Below are 13780 nucleotides of genomic sequence, written 5' to 3' on the forward strand. Positions count from 1 at the left end.
AAGTATTAAATATATGTTTAAATGTAGAGTATGCCACATACCTTTCTAAGTGCCTTACTAGAATGGAATGGTTGATATCTTTTTCCTCCTACCCGACCTTGTGGATGCAACCAATGCTATACCTTTTGATGCTAGGATACATAAAACAGTACAGAATACATTATTTTAGCCTTTTAGGGCACATTGCACATCGTGGATGACAAACATTATGGTCCTAAGTCAGCAAGGCAATTACAACAGAATTCTGGAGCAAAACACTTTGAAAAGTTCCAAGATTTTTAGGAAAAAACACAGTTCTACAAAAATGTTGTGAATTTTGGTGTTTTCAAGCCAGTTTTGCCAGCTCTGCAAAAATGGGTGGAGCTTCAGTGGGACTGGAAAGAACAAGGGTGTGAAACCACTACTTGTCTAATTTATGATGAACTGTGGTGTACCTTATGCCACAAACTTTATTCCAGTCCCTGTCAAGAGTAGGATTTGTGGTAAGGCGAATGGAAGAACACACCACTTTACAGCTGTGCTTTATTTATTAAGAGATGTGCATCTTAATGAATGAGGTGCCTCGAATCTACCCACCCTCCTGAATATCACTTTTTTGTTCTCTACTGCTGGGATATAAAAGATGAATTTTTGTATGCAATATTCTTCATTTTCTCCATGATGCAAAATAAATAATTATATTGTGCTACCCTGTAAGCCATAAAAATGTATGTAAATATTTTTATGTTCAAAAATGGCAAAAGTATTCTCGAACTGATACCTTTAATGGTTAACCAGAAAAATTTTATTTGCAGGCTTTCAGAGCCCCCGCAGTTACATGGTTTTCTATGCAGTGGACTCTGGGAAAATGGCTGCTGTAGGCAGCACATGCGCAGATGAAGATCTCAGCACCAAGATCTCAGGAGAAGAGATCTCAGCGCTGCAATCTCATCTCCCAAGATCTTGGTGCAGAGAACTCCATCTGCGCATGCGCCGCCCCCAGCAGCCATTTTCCCGGAGTCCTCCGCATAGGAAACCATGTAACTACGGGGGGCTCTGGGTTTTCACAAAGTGTTGGCAGAGCCCCCAAAGCACCGAACACCAGAAGCGGCATGCCACACATCCGAGCACTCCCTCATCCCAGCCTGCGGCCTGCAGCAAAGCTCAACTCTTGCCTCTTCCAGCAGCGAACCTGGGACCCCGCTTCACCTCAGCCAACACCCCCGGTAAGCAATAAGACACTTTATAATAGGTACCACCATTTAGTTAAAAAAATGTTTTTTTCCTATTTTTCTTTTCAAAATTTGGGGTGCGTCTTATAATTCGGTGCATCTTATAATCCACAAAATACAGTATACTGTATAGTGTACAATTCTGTGAAAAAGCGTTTACCCCTTTCTGATTTCCTATTCTTTTGCATGTTTTTCACACTTAAATGTTTCTGATTACCAAACAATTTTAAATGTTAAAGGTAACACAAAATGCAGTTTTAAAATGAAGGGCTATATTATTAAGGAAAAAAGAAATCTACAGGGCCCTGTGTGAAAAAATGATTCCCCCCTAAACCTAATAACTGGTTGGGTCACCCTTTGCATCAACCACTGCAATCAAGCATTTGCAATAACTGGCTATGAGTATTTTACAATTCACTGGAGGAATTTTGGCCCACTCATCTTTGCAGAATTGTTCAACCACAATGGATGGTTTACAAGCATGAACCGCCTTTTTAGCCCCTTAGTGAAAGAGGCAATTTTATCACTGTCACTTTAAAAGGTTATAGCTCTGGAATGCTTCAACGGATCCCACTGATTCTGAGAAGGTTTCTTTGTGACATGTTTTACTTCATGTTAGTGGTAAAATTTCTTCGATATGACTTAGGTTTATTTATGAAAAAAACGGACATTTGGCAAAAAGTGTGAACATTTTTCAGCTTTAAAATTTTGAATTTTAATGCTCTTAAATCACAGAGGTATGTCAAGAAAAATAGTTAATAAATAACATCTCCCACATGTCTACTTTACATCAGCACAATTTTGGTACCAAGATTTTTTTGTTAGGAAGTTATAAGGGTTAAAAGTTGACCAGCGATTTTTCATTTTTCCAACAAAATTTACAAAACCATTTTTTAGGGACCACCTCACATTTGAAATGAGTTTGGGGGGTCAATATGACAGAAAATACCCCAAAATGACACAATTCTAAAAACTGCACCCCTTATGGTGTGCAAAACCACATTCTAGAAGTTTGTTAACCCTTCAGGTGCTACACGAGAACTAAAGTAATGTGGAAGGAAAAAATTAACATTTTACTTTTTTCACCAAAAATTTACTTTGGAACCAAACTGTTTTTTTATTTTCACAATGATATCAGGAGAAAAAAAGCACAAAATTTGTTGTGCAACCCTAACACAGCCCTAACCCCTACCCTAACCTTAACACATCCCTCACCATAATCCCAACCCTAACCATAACCCTAACCACAACCCTAACCCCAACACCACTCTAACCCCAACACCACATCCCTAACCCAACACAACTCTAACCCCAACCATAGCCCCAACCCTAACCCTAACCCCATTGATAAAACAACCCTACCCAAACCCTAACCATAGCTCTAACCCTTGCCCCAACCCTAACCCTATCCCAACCCTAACCCTAGCTTCAACCCCAACTCTAACCCTAGCTCTAACCCTAGCCCAACCCTAACCATAGCTCTAACCATAGCCCCAACCCTTACCCTAGCCCAAACCTAACCCTAATGGAAAAATTGAAAAATATACATTTTTTTATTTTATTATTTTTACCTAAATAAAGGGGTGATAAAGGGGGGTTTGATTTACTATTTTTTTTATTTTGATCACTGTGATAGGGTCTATCACAGTAATCAAAATGAACCAATAGAAAAACTCTCCTATTGTTGCCTGGTGCCGGGCAGTAGATTTTGGTGGGCGCACTATGCATGCGCCAGCCATTTTCTTCCTGGAAGAAGACGCCGAGGGCAGGGGGACAGGACAGGGGGATGCAGGAGGTGCCAGAGGTACCAGGGGGGCTTGAGGACTCCATTTCTCTCTCCTCTGATGTGCTAGATCATATCAGAGGAGAGAGAAATAATTGGGAAATCTGCCTTTTTTTTTGCTGTTGCCTTTATTCTGTGAATAACGGTGATCGTAACACTGGGGATGGTAAAAACCGACCTGAATCATGTTCTCATTGGTCTAAACTACCTCCGGTAGCCATGACCCTGAAGATTTTCTGAAGCTGTGGGGCACTATAACCTTATTTCTCAGCGCCATTTGAAAGCAGCGCTGAGGAATAAGTACCCTTAACTGCCACTGTTAAAAGGCATATAGGTGGTCGTTAAGGAGTTAAGGTCTTGCCACAGCATCAGGTCAGGACTTTGAATTGGCCACTCCAAAGTCTTAATTTTGTTTTTCTTAAGCCATTTAGAGGTGGACTTGCTTGTGTGTTTTGTATCATTGTCCTGTTGCATAACCCAAGTGCACTTAAGTTTGAGGTCACAAACAGATGGCAAGACATTCTGCTTCAGGATTTTTGGGGGTAAAAAGCAGAAATCATACTGCCTTTTACCACAGCAAGTCTTCCAGAAACAGCAAATCTTGGCCAGACCATCACACTACCACCACCATATTTTTCTCTAGGAATGATGCTCCTTTTCTCAAATGCTTTGTTACTTCTGCACCAGATGTAATGGGGCATACATCGTACAAAAAGTTCAACTTTTATTTAATCAGCTCACAGAGTATTCTCCCAAAAGTCTTGAAGTCTTGGGGATCATGAAGATGTTTTCTGGCAAAACTGAGATGAGCCTTTATGTTTTTATTTTTCAGCAGTGTTTATCATCTTGGACCTCTGCCACGCAGGCCATTTTTGCTCAGTCTCTTTCTTATGGTGGCATTATGAACACTGACCTTAACTGAGGCAAATAAGGCCTGCAGTTCTTTGGATGTTGTTGTGGGGTCTTTTGTGACCTTGTCGCTGTGCTCTTGGGGTAATTTTGAGCAGCCGCCCATTTTTGGGAAGGTACACCACTGTTCCATATTTTTGCCATTTGTGGATAATGGCTCTCACTGTGATTCTCAAGAGTCTGAAATCGTTAGAAATGGATTTATAACCTTTTTCAGAGTTATAGATTGCATTTAGTTTGTTTCTCTTTTGTTCCACAATTTCTTTGGATCATGGCATGATGTCTAGCTTTTGAGGATATTTTGGTTTACTTCACTTTGTAAATCAGGTCTTAGATAAGTGCTTTCTTGATTGAGAACAGTTGTAGCAGTAATCAGGTCTGGGTCTGGCTATGGAATTTGAGCTCAGCTTCCTAAAGATGTGATAAACCACAGTTAATTTATGTTTTATGGAGGGCAATCAATTTTTCACACAGGGCCCTGTAGGTTTGCTTTTATTTTTCCCTTATTAATAAAGACCTTAATTTAAAAACTGTATTTTGTATTTACTTTTGTTATCTTTGTCTAATATTTAAATTTGTTTGGTGATCTGAAACATTTAAGTGTAACAAACATGCAAAAGAATAGGAAGTCAGGAAGGGGCAAACACTTTTTTCACACAACTGTAAATATAATCCAATATGGTAAAGGAAAAAAATACACTTTCCACATGTCAAATCTATTGCTGAACACTAGAGCCATCAAACTAAATTGTGTATGTAACTGAAAATGCAACACCAAGAAGGAACAATTGCGGAATTGTAGAAATCACATGATCGATATACATGTTAAAGGGCCACTGTCATCCCCCTCCAGCCGTTATAAACTAAAAGAGCCACCTTGTGCAGCAGTAATGCTGCATTCTAACAAGATGGCTCTTTTAGTTTTAGGTTCAAGTATACCCAAAATAAAGCGTAGTACACAGCGCAGGCGCCGGTTTTGAAATGTAAACAGCGCTGAGGGGGCGGTGCCCAAAGCCCATGAAGATTGGAGTGACGGCAGAGTAGCGGTTCAAGCTGGGGAGTGAGGACCCGCCTCCCTGGCTAGAGACCGGTATTGTCGCTAAGTATCAAAACGCTTTATTTTGGGTATACTTGAACCTAAAACTAAAAGAGCCACCTTGTTAGAATGCAGCATTACTGCTGCACAAGGTGGCTCTTTTAGTTTATAACGGCTGGAAGGGGGTGACAGTGGCCCTTTAATCATATGCAATTGCTGAAAAAATGGAATAAAAATTTGCAAAAATCTTGATTTATTCAGTATCAATGAGCAGAAATATACGCACTTTCATTCCTTGGCTGCAATCAGTGAGGTTATTAATGGTTGTCTAAGGAATGTCCTATCATGCTGAATGCATTTGGGCATGCAAATAATCGAGATCCAACTCTGGAAGCTCCCTTTGTAAATTCCGACCAATGGTTTGTCAGATGTGCTCTATTGGCAACAAGTCCGGAGATGCTGCAGGCTATCGTAGCATGAGCAACACATGGTTTGGTATTGTCATGAAAACAGCTCCTGGGGCACCTTGTAAAAATGACCATACTACTGATTCCATGATTAAATCAATGTAAAGCTGAGCTTTTAATGTACCTAAAATGAAGCCTGAAAGAGTTCAATTACCATACATTATGCCACTCTACACCTTAATCCTGGGAGTAGGACTCTTTATGACCCACATTGTCTCTTCAGATTTGAAGAATGACGCATAGTGATCCATTCTACATTGCAAGTGAAATCAGACATCACATACTAACCCAAAAGAGTCAAACTGTTTACACAAATCATCAGAAGGTTTTTGCATGACATTGGGTTATACGTCTGATATCCAGCTACAGGTGTTCCATTGCTCTCATGCCACAGCTATCAAAGGCAATCATGCAAAATAGTGAGATCACAATGGAGGCAACATCCTCTTCACCTCTTTAGATGAGTCCCACTTTTATCTTGGACGCAATGATAGCTGGAGTTTGATCTGAAAACCACATGGGCACCGCCATGAAGAGGTCTTCAAACCTTCATAAAGGAACATGAAAGAGTTTTAGGGTACCGTCACACAGTGCCATTTTGATCGCTACGACGGCACGATCCGTGACGTCGCAGCGATCGTATGATTATCGCTCCAGCGTCGTAGACTGCGGTCACATGTTGCAATCACGGCGCTGGAGTGATGCCGAAGTCCCCGGGTAACCAGGGTAAACATCGGGTTACTAAGCGCAGGGCCGCGCTTAGTAACCCGATGTTTACCCTGGTTACCAGCGTAAACGTAAAAAAAACAAACAGTACATACTCACATTCCGGTGTCTGTCCCCCGGCGTTCTGCTTCTCTCCACTGTGTAAGCACAGCGGCCGGAAAGCAGAGCGGTGACGTCAGATGTCACCGCTGTGCTCGCTTTCTGGCTGGCCGGCGCTCACAGTGCAGAGAAGCTGAGACGCCGGAGGACAGACACCGGAATGTGAGTATGTACTGTTTGTTTTTTTTACGTTTACGCTGGTAACCACGGTAAACATTGGGTTACTAAGCGCGGCCCTGCGCTTAGTTACCCGATGTTTACCCTGGTTACAAGCGAACACATCGCTGGATCGCTGTCACACACAACGATCCAGCGATGTCAGCGGGAGATCCAGCGACAAAATAAAGTTCCAAACGATCTGCTACGACGTACGATTCTCAGCAGGGTCCCTGATCGCTGCTGCGTGTCAGACACTGCGATATCGTAACGATATCGCTAGAACGTCACGAATCGTACCGTCGTTGCGATCAAAATGGCACTGTTTGACGGTACCCTAAGGAGTCATTTTTTCAACATGACAATCCAAAGCTCCATGGGCTTGTGCTACCATGGCCTGCAGCATCTTCGGATTTGTCTCTCATTGAGCACATTTGGAACCTAATTTTTTCGACAATTGAAAAGCCAGCTGCCAGAAGTGGATCTTCATAATTTTCATGCCCAAGCGCATTCATTGTGGCTGAAAATTCTTCAAACAACCATTAGTAACCTCACAGTAAGCGTGTATATTTCAACATGTGGTGCTCATACTCGATACTGAATAAATGGAGATGTTTTGAAAATGTTATATATATATAAATAATAATCTTTATTTTTATATAGCGCTAACATTCTTTGCCATCAGTCTCTGCTCTTTTAGCTGCTCTTTAGCCACTCCTTGTTCTGGCTAAAGGTACCGTCACATTAAGCGACGCTGCAGCGATAGCGACAACGATGTCGATCGCTGCAGCGTCGCTGTTTGATCGCTGGAGAGCTGTCACACAGACCGCTCTCCAGCGACCAACGATGCCGAGGTCCCCGGGTAACCAGGGTAAACATCGGGTTGCTAAGCGCAGGGCCGCGCTTAGTAACCCGATGTTTACCCTGGTTACCAGCTTAAAAGTAAAAAAAACAAACAGTACATGCTCACCTGCGCGTCTCCCAGCGTCTGCTTCCTGACACTGACTGAGCTCCGGCCCTAACAGCACAGCGGTGACGTCACCGCTGTGCTTTCACTTTCTCTTTAGGGCCGGATCTCAGTCAGAGCAGGAAGCAGACGCTGGGGGACGTGCAGGTGAGCATGTACTGTTTGTTTTTTTTACTTTTACGCTGGTAACCAGGGTAAACATCGGGTTACTAAGCGCGGCCCTGCGCTTAGTAACCCGATGTTTACCCTGGTTACCAGTGTAAAACATCGCTGGTATCGTTGCTTTTGGTGTCAAACACAACGATACACGGCGATCGGACGACCAAATAAAGTTCTGGACTTTATTCAGCGACCAGCGACATCACAGCAGGATCCTGATCGCTGCTGCGTGTCAAACTAAACGATATCGCTAGCGAGGACGCTGCAACGTCACGGATCGCTAGCGATATCGTTTAGTGTGACGGTACCTTAACAGATGATAGTACTCCTTGATATCTATTGTGACAATGTTGCTCATTGTCAACAAGTATTATAGGAGTTCATTTATCTAAATCAGTAAGATTTTTATAGATAAGAAATATATTGGTCATTTTCTCTTATAACATTTCGTATTTTCACATCAAGCTACATTGCATTTTCTTTAATATGGAATTTACTAATACCATGCCATTTTTATCCTGTAATATTGCTGAAGGGTTTTGAAACTAGAAATAAATTCAAATATTAAAGAAATTCAGCAATAATAAATCATTTTTTTACCAGATTGCTTGAGGCATTTCCACCTTTTTATTGTCTTCTATTTTAATGTTCATTCTGTTAAAGAGAGAGAACTGAATAGATTAGTTGGAATACATTAAATTTATGCTAACAGAGATAAAAGAAATACATTTTTCTTCTTAGTAGCTCGATTTTTGTAATATAGGCAGCGTTGTACTGATTATACAAGATAAACAAGCATGCAGTGATTCATCCCTTGAAACGATGGTACCATTTTCTAATACAGTGTTGTTCTCAACTCTGTGGTATCAGCAGATTTGCTGTCAGAAGATAATTAGCAAGTGATAGCAACGCGCCTTCAATGTGACAGAGCAGACCTAATTTCAATATATTTCAGGCTACAGCAGAATATTTATATATGAATATACACTGTCATTTACAAGAATATGTATATATTACAGATATATTACTATCTGTAATATTTTATCCAGCACAACCCTGTTATATTTTGCATAAAATAATAAAAAAAATTGACTTGAAGCCATTGTGACATGCATTGAATGGAAACAAAAAATCTCTGGCCTTATCAAATCAAAATCTATATACAGCGGGTAAAATAAATATTGAACACGTCATCAATTTTCTAAGTAAATATATTTTTAAAGGTTTTATTGGCATGAAATTCTTACCAGATGTTGGTAGCAACCAATCCAATCCACACAGACAAAGATATCAAATCATAATTGTCTATAAATTAAGTTATGTGTAGTAATGAGAAATGACACAGGGAAAAAGTATTGAACACATGAAGAAAGAGAGGTGCAAAAAGCTATGGAAAGTCATGACCTCAGCTGAAGTCTATCAGTAATTAAAACACAGTGCTGCCGCTTAGTCAAAAAGAATATTAGGTGGTTCAATTAATGGCTTATAAAAAGATGTCTCATTACCTAGCTGCCACACAAGAAACATCACATGATGGGTAAAACCATGTGAACTGTCTCAAGACCTTTGCAACCTTATTGTTGCAAAACATAATGATGGCATTGGTTACAGAAGAATTTTTAAACTACTGAAGGCTCCATTGAGCACTGTTGGGGGTATAATAAAAAAAAAACATAATTTCATTTATAAACTCGCTATGACCAGGTGCCGCCCCACAGTATTTCACACAGAGGAGTGAAAAGAATAATTAGTAGACATGCTCAAGATCCAAGGACCACCTGTGGAGAGCTACAGAAAGACCTGGAAATCGCAGGTACAATTCTTTCATAGAAAACTATAAGCAATGAACTCATCCTCCATGGCCTGTATGCATGCTCACCAGGCAAGATTCCATTTCTGAGTAAAAAGCATGTTCAGGTCGTTTACAGTTTGCTCAACAACAGTTAGACAAGCCTGTGAAATACTAGGAGAATATAGTCTGGTCAGATAAGCCCAAAATTTAAAGGCCCCGTCTCACATAGCGAGATCGCTAGCGAGATCGCTGCTGAGTCACTAGTTTTGTGACGCAACAGCGACCTCCATAGCGATCTCGCTATGTGTGACACGTACCAGCGATCAGGCCCCTGCTGCGAGATCGCTGGTCGTGTCGGAATGGCCTGGACCTTTTTTTGGTCGTTGAGGCCCCGCTGACATCGCTGAATCGGTGTGTGTGACACCGATCCAGCGATGTCTTCACTGGTAACCAGGGTAAACATCGGGTTACTAAGTGCAGGGCCGCGCTTAGTAACCCGATGTTTACCCTGGTTACCAAAAAAACAAACAGTACATACTCGCCTTTCGGTGTCCAGGTCCCTTGCCGTCTGCTTCCTGCTCTGACTGAGATCCGGCCGGAAAGTGAGAGCAGATCACAGCAGTGACGTCACCGCTGCGCTCTGCTCTCAGTGTACAGCGGCACTGTCAGAGCAGGAAGCAGACGGCAAGGGACCTGGACACCGAAAGGCGAGTATGTACTGTTTGTTTTTTTGGTAACCAGGGTAAACATTGGGTTACTAAGCGCGGCCCTGCGCTTAGTAACCCGATGTTTACCCTGGTTACCGGGTGCTGCAGGGGGACTTCGGCATCGTTGATGACAGTTTCAACGATGCCGAAGTCGTTCCCCTGATCGTTGGTCGCTGGAGAGAGCTGTCTGTGTGACAGCTCCCCAGCGACCACACAGCGACAAAACAGCGACGCTGCAGCGATCAGCATCGTTGTCTGTATCGCTGCCGCGTCGCTGTGTGAGACGGGGCCTTAACTCTTTGGATGTCATAATACACACCATGTTTGGAGGCCAAAAGGTTCTGCATATCCCTCAAAAAACACATTGCCAGTGAATTTTGGAGGGGGGAACATCATGGCTTAGGGCTGTTTCCAGCGTATGGCACCAGTAAACTTCATATCATTGAAGGACGAATTAATGCACAAATGTACCAAGACATTCTTGATAAAAATCTGCCGGCATCTACTAGGATGATGAAGACGAATTAAGAATGAATATTTAATCAAGACAATGATCCCAAACAGCCAAGGAAACTTTCAATCGGTTTTAGAGAATGAAAGTAAAGCAGCTAGAATGGCCCAGCCAGTAACCTGTCTTGAATCCAAGACAGAATTTATGGAAGGAACTAAAGCTCAGAGTCCATAGAAGGAGCCCACAAAACCCTCAGAACTTTAAGAGTGTTTGTGTGGAAGAAAGGGCCAAAATCACATCTGAGCATTGCATGTGACTATTTTCTCCATACAGGAGGCACCTTTAAGTTGTCATCACCAGCAAAGGCTTTTGTACAAAGTACCAATACTTTTTTCTGTCATTTCTCATTATTACACTTAATTTATGGACATTCATGATTTGATTTCTTTGCCTGTGTGGATTGGATTGGTTGTTACCGACATCTGGTGAAAATTTCATGTCAATAGCACCTTTAGAAATAGATTTACTTAGAAAATTGGTTATGTGGTAAATACTTCATTACTTATTTCACCCACTGCATGTGGTATGACACAGAATGATAAAATGGACTGGTACCCTTTCTTTTTTGATTAGACATGCATTATATTTTCTTTCATGCAAACCTCCAGTATTAGAACAAAATACGATTTTAGTCATCATTACAGAATCATATTATTAAGGAATTTTGCAGCTATATACCAGCCGACGTCTTCTTTGTTTGGATGCACTAACTATAATAGACAGCATCCTATGCTGCTTATTTAAGGCAATCTGTCAACTGTCTTTATCCCCAATCTAATAATATGTGTATATAGCTCCTTCAAAGACACGTCTAGCAATACCTTTACATGTTTAGTCTGTTCTTCCATCCGTGAAACATCAACATTTGAATTGATATGCATATGAGGCTGAGAAGCTATTTGTAGCTCTGAAGCCTGTGTCACTCCAGCTCTATTCCCCTCTTAATGGTGCTTCCCCCTGTCTAATTGATGGCTCCTTTGCTTGAAGTCACACAGTGTAAAAGTTGTCTGTCAAGCAAGAGGAGGCAGCGCGGGGCAGAGATTAGAGCAGGAGTGACAGAGGCTTCAGATAAGTACTTTATAGGGGGCTTGGACCATTATTATTTTAGAAAGGTGTATGTTAGGGTTTGGCCGAACGCACCAAATATATATTTATAGAGTATAATGTGCGTTCGCAACTCGGGGTCCACCGTGCAGGGGTAAAACCCGCTGCTAGTAACTGATGGTACTATATAGCGGTATAAGTGAACTCTGTTACCTCACAGAGTCACTTAAGACAAGAGAGTGCTGTGCCCTGTTAACCTCACAGAGGAACATAGCTACCAAATAGAGCAAACAGTGGTCATGCAGTCAGAAAAGCACATGCAAAACTCCTCACCGGAGGTGCCGGTATTCTAGGGGCTTATTTCAGCCGGGCCCTGAATCCACACCCACAAAACTCCTCACCGACGTTGCTGGTATTCTAGTGGTTTATTTCAGCCGAACCTTGAAACCACGTACAAATGACCACACTGGCGCAGAACACGTAACTTAGTTGATACTAGCGCATGGCTGTGCGGCCATGCGAACCTTTTATATCTGCAGCAACTTCAGGACCTTCCTAGAGGACCAATGGGAGCTGCTGCAGTACCTGAGCATGTGACCCCCGACCTCCAATGAGAGGTCTTACCCTGAGCATGCTCAGAAGGGGAAAAGCAGGCCCAGAGATGTCTGCTCGCCGCTGACCAGTACTGGCTACAATGGCTGAGCCTGGAAAGGCAGCAGTAATCATCCGCACCGTATCAGGCTGAGCTAGACGCTGGGACCGACGTCTCTGCTGAGCAGGCTCCACTGCGACTGGAGAAGAATGGCAGACTGCAGTGGAGATGGTTCGAGATTCCCCCTGTGCAGAGGCGGGAACTCGACCCTAAACAGGTGTACACTGGGCTTTAGTACTTTGTAAGGGAGCATTTGGCTGATAATTACTTTATAAAGGGACACTTCTTGGAATATTATTATTTTAGAAAGGGGCACTCAGAGCATAGCTACATTATAAGAGGGATTGGGCTATTATTATTTTATTTGGGGACACTTGGGGAATAATTAATTTAGAAGGGGTATTTGCGTCATTAATATTTTTGGGTGTATTGGGGAAAATACAACCTTCAAAGAGACACACAGGGGGCTTCTATGATTTCTTCACATAGAATGTGGCTTTCAAAGCTGAATGTGGTGTTCATGGTAAGAGAGGTTGGGGACCACTGCTATATAGGATTATGGATATTTTTTTTTATTTCCAATCAAACAACGGAGGAACTTTGATAAATGAGCTGCACTCAAGAATCCTTGTTCTGGGGCCATATTTTTCAATAAATTTGTGCCTGAAAACATGCATAAATATAGTGATAAATCTTCCCCAGTATATCTAAGGCTTCTTCTATATGAACATGCCCATACAATCAAACTCAAATTGTCCATAAAGTAGCTGTTCTCAGCCTGGGGCCAACCATTAACAGCACTGCTGTATATCAATATTGCAATTTGAATGCCTAGTTAACTAAATCCTATGTGTTAAAACTTTAGTCCAGAACCTCTGATCTCTCATTTAAAACCAATTTGTTTAGTAGTTACAAATGCCATCAGAATAATTGAATGTGGGTCTTTTTCTAATTGGATTGTAGGATGTGTCCATAAATACCTTTAATCATTTCATCTCATAAAAGATGTCATTTAGAGTCAATTGTCTTCAAGATGATGAGTTTTAAAATTGTGCCAGCTGCTTATAAAATGTGTATCTCATCTTTTCCCATTTTGTCCTTGGTGGTGACCTGGTTCCAGTGTTACAAGTATGTTTAAGAGATCAGCAGTAGCCTCATATAAAATGCATTGGACATTTGACACTAGTGCAAACTGACAAGGGGAAATGCACGTGTCACACTTTAAAAGGTCATGGTGAAACCTTTACTTTGTTCTACATCAGGATTATAATGGGCTTTCATGAACCTGTTACTTGTGACATACTTTTTTTTTATCACAGCTATTTCTATGACTCACCTTGTTATCCTTTGGAAACTTTCAGAACTCTGAATATTAACAAGTAGAATTCTTCATAGTGACAGGAAGAGCAGTAGAGCTTAGGAAAATGGGACTTCATTATTTCTAGATTATCATCTAAGAAAGATCAAAGAACAGAAAAATTGTGTTTGTTAAAAAAATGAGTATAATACATGTCTACTTTTATATACCCCTCCAGCGAAAATGAACAGGTGAGTGGCTAGC

The 13780-nt window shown here is 41.5% G+C and overlaps 1 protein-coding gene across 1 annotated transcript in view; it reads right to left on the reverse strand.

Moving 5' to 3' along the window:
- LOC143794423 (uncharacterized) overlaps positions 1-13780 on the reverse strand; it is a 77204-nt gene that overhangs the window by 12620 nt on the left and 50804 nt on the right. Inside the window, exons 4-6 of the mRNA XM_077280961.1 lie at positions 13556-13672; positions 8114-8167; positions 42-131 (exon numbers count right to left, since the gene is read on the reverse strand). Of these exons, the coding sequence (XP_077137076.1) occupies positions 13560-13672 (113 nt within the window). The 3' untranslated portion in view covers positions 42-131; positions 8114-8167; positions 13556-13559. The remainder of the gene's footprint in view (positions 1-41; positions 132-8113; positions 8168-13555; positions 13673-13780) is intronic.

The sequence above is a fragment of the Ranitomeya variabilis genome, chromosome 1, assembly GCF_051348905.1.
Source record: "Ranitomeya variabilis isolate aRanVar5 chromosome 1, aRanVar5.hap1, whole genome shotgun sequence".
Classification (NCBI taxonomy): domain Eukaryota; kingdom Metazoa; phylum Chordata; class Amphibia; order Anura; family Dendrobatidae; genus Ranitomeya; species Ranitomeya variabilis.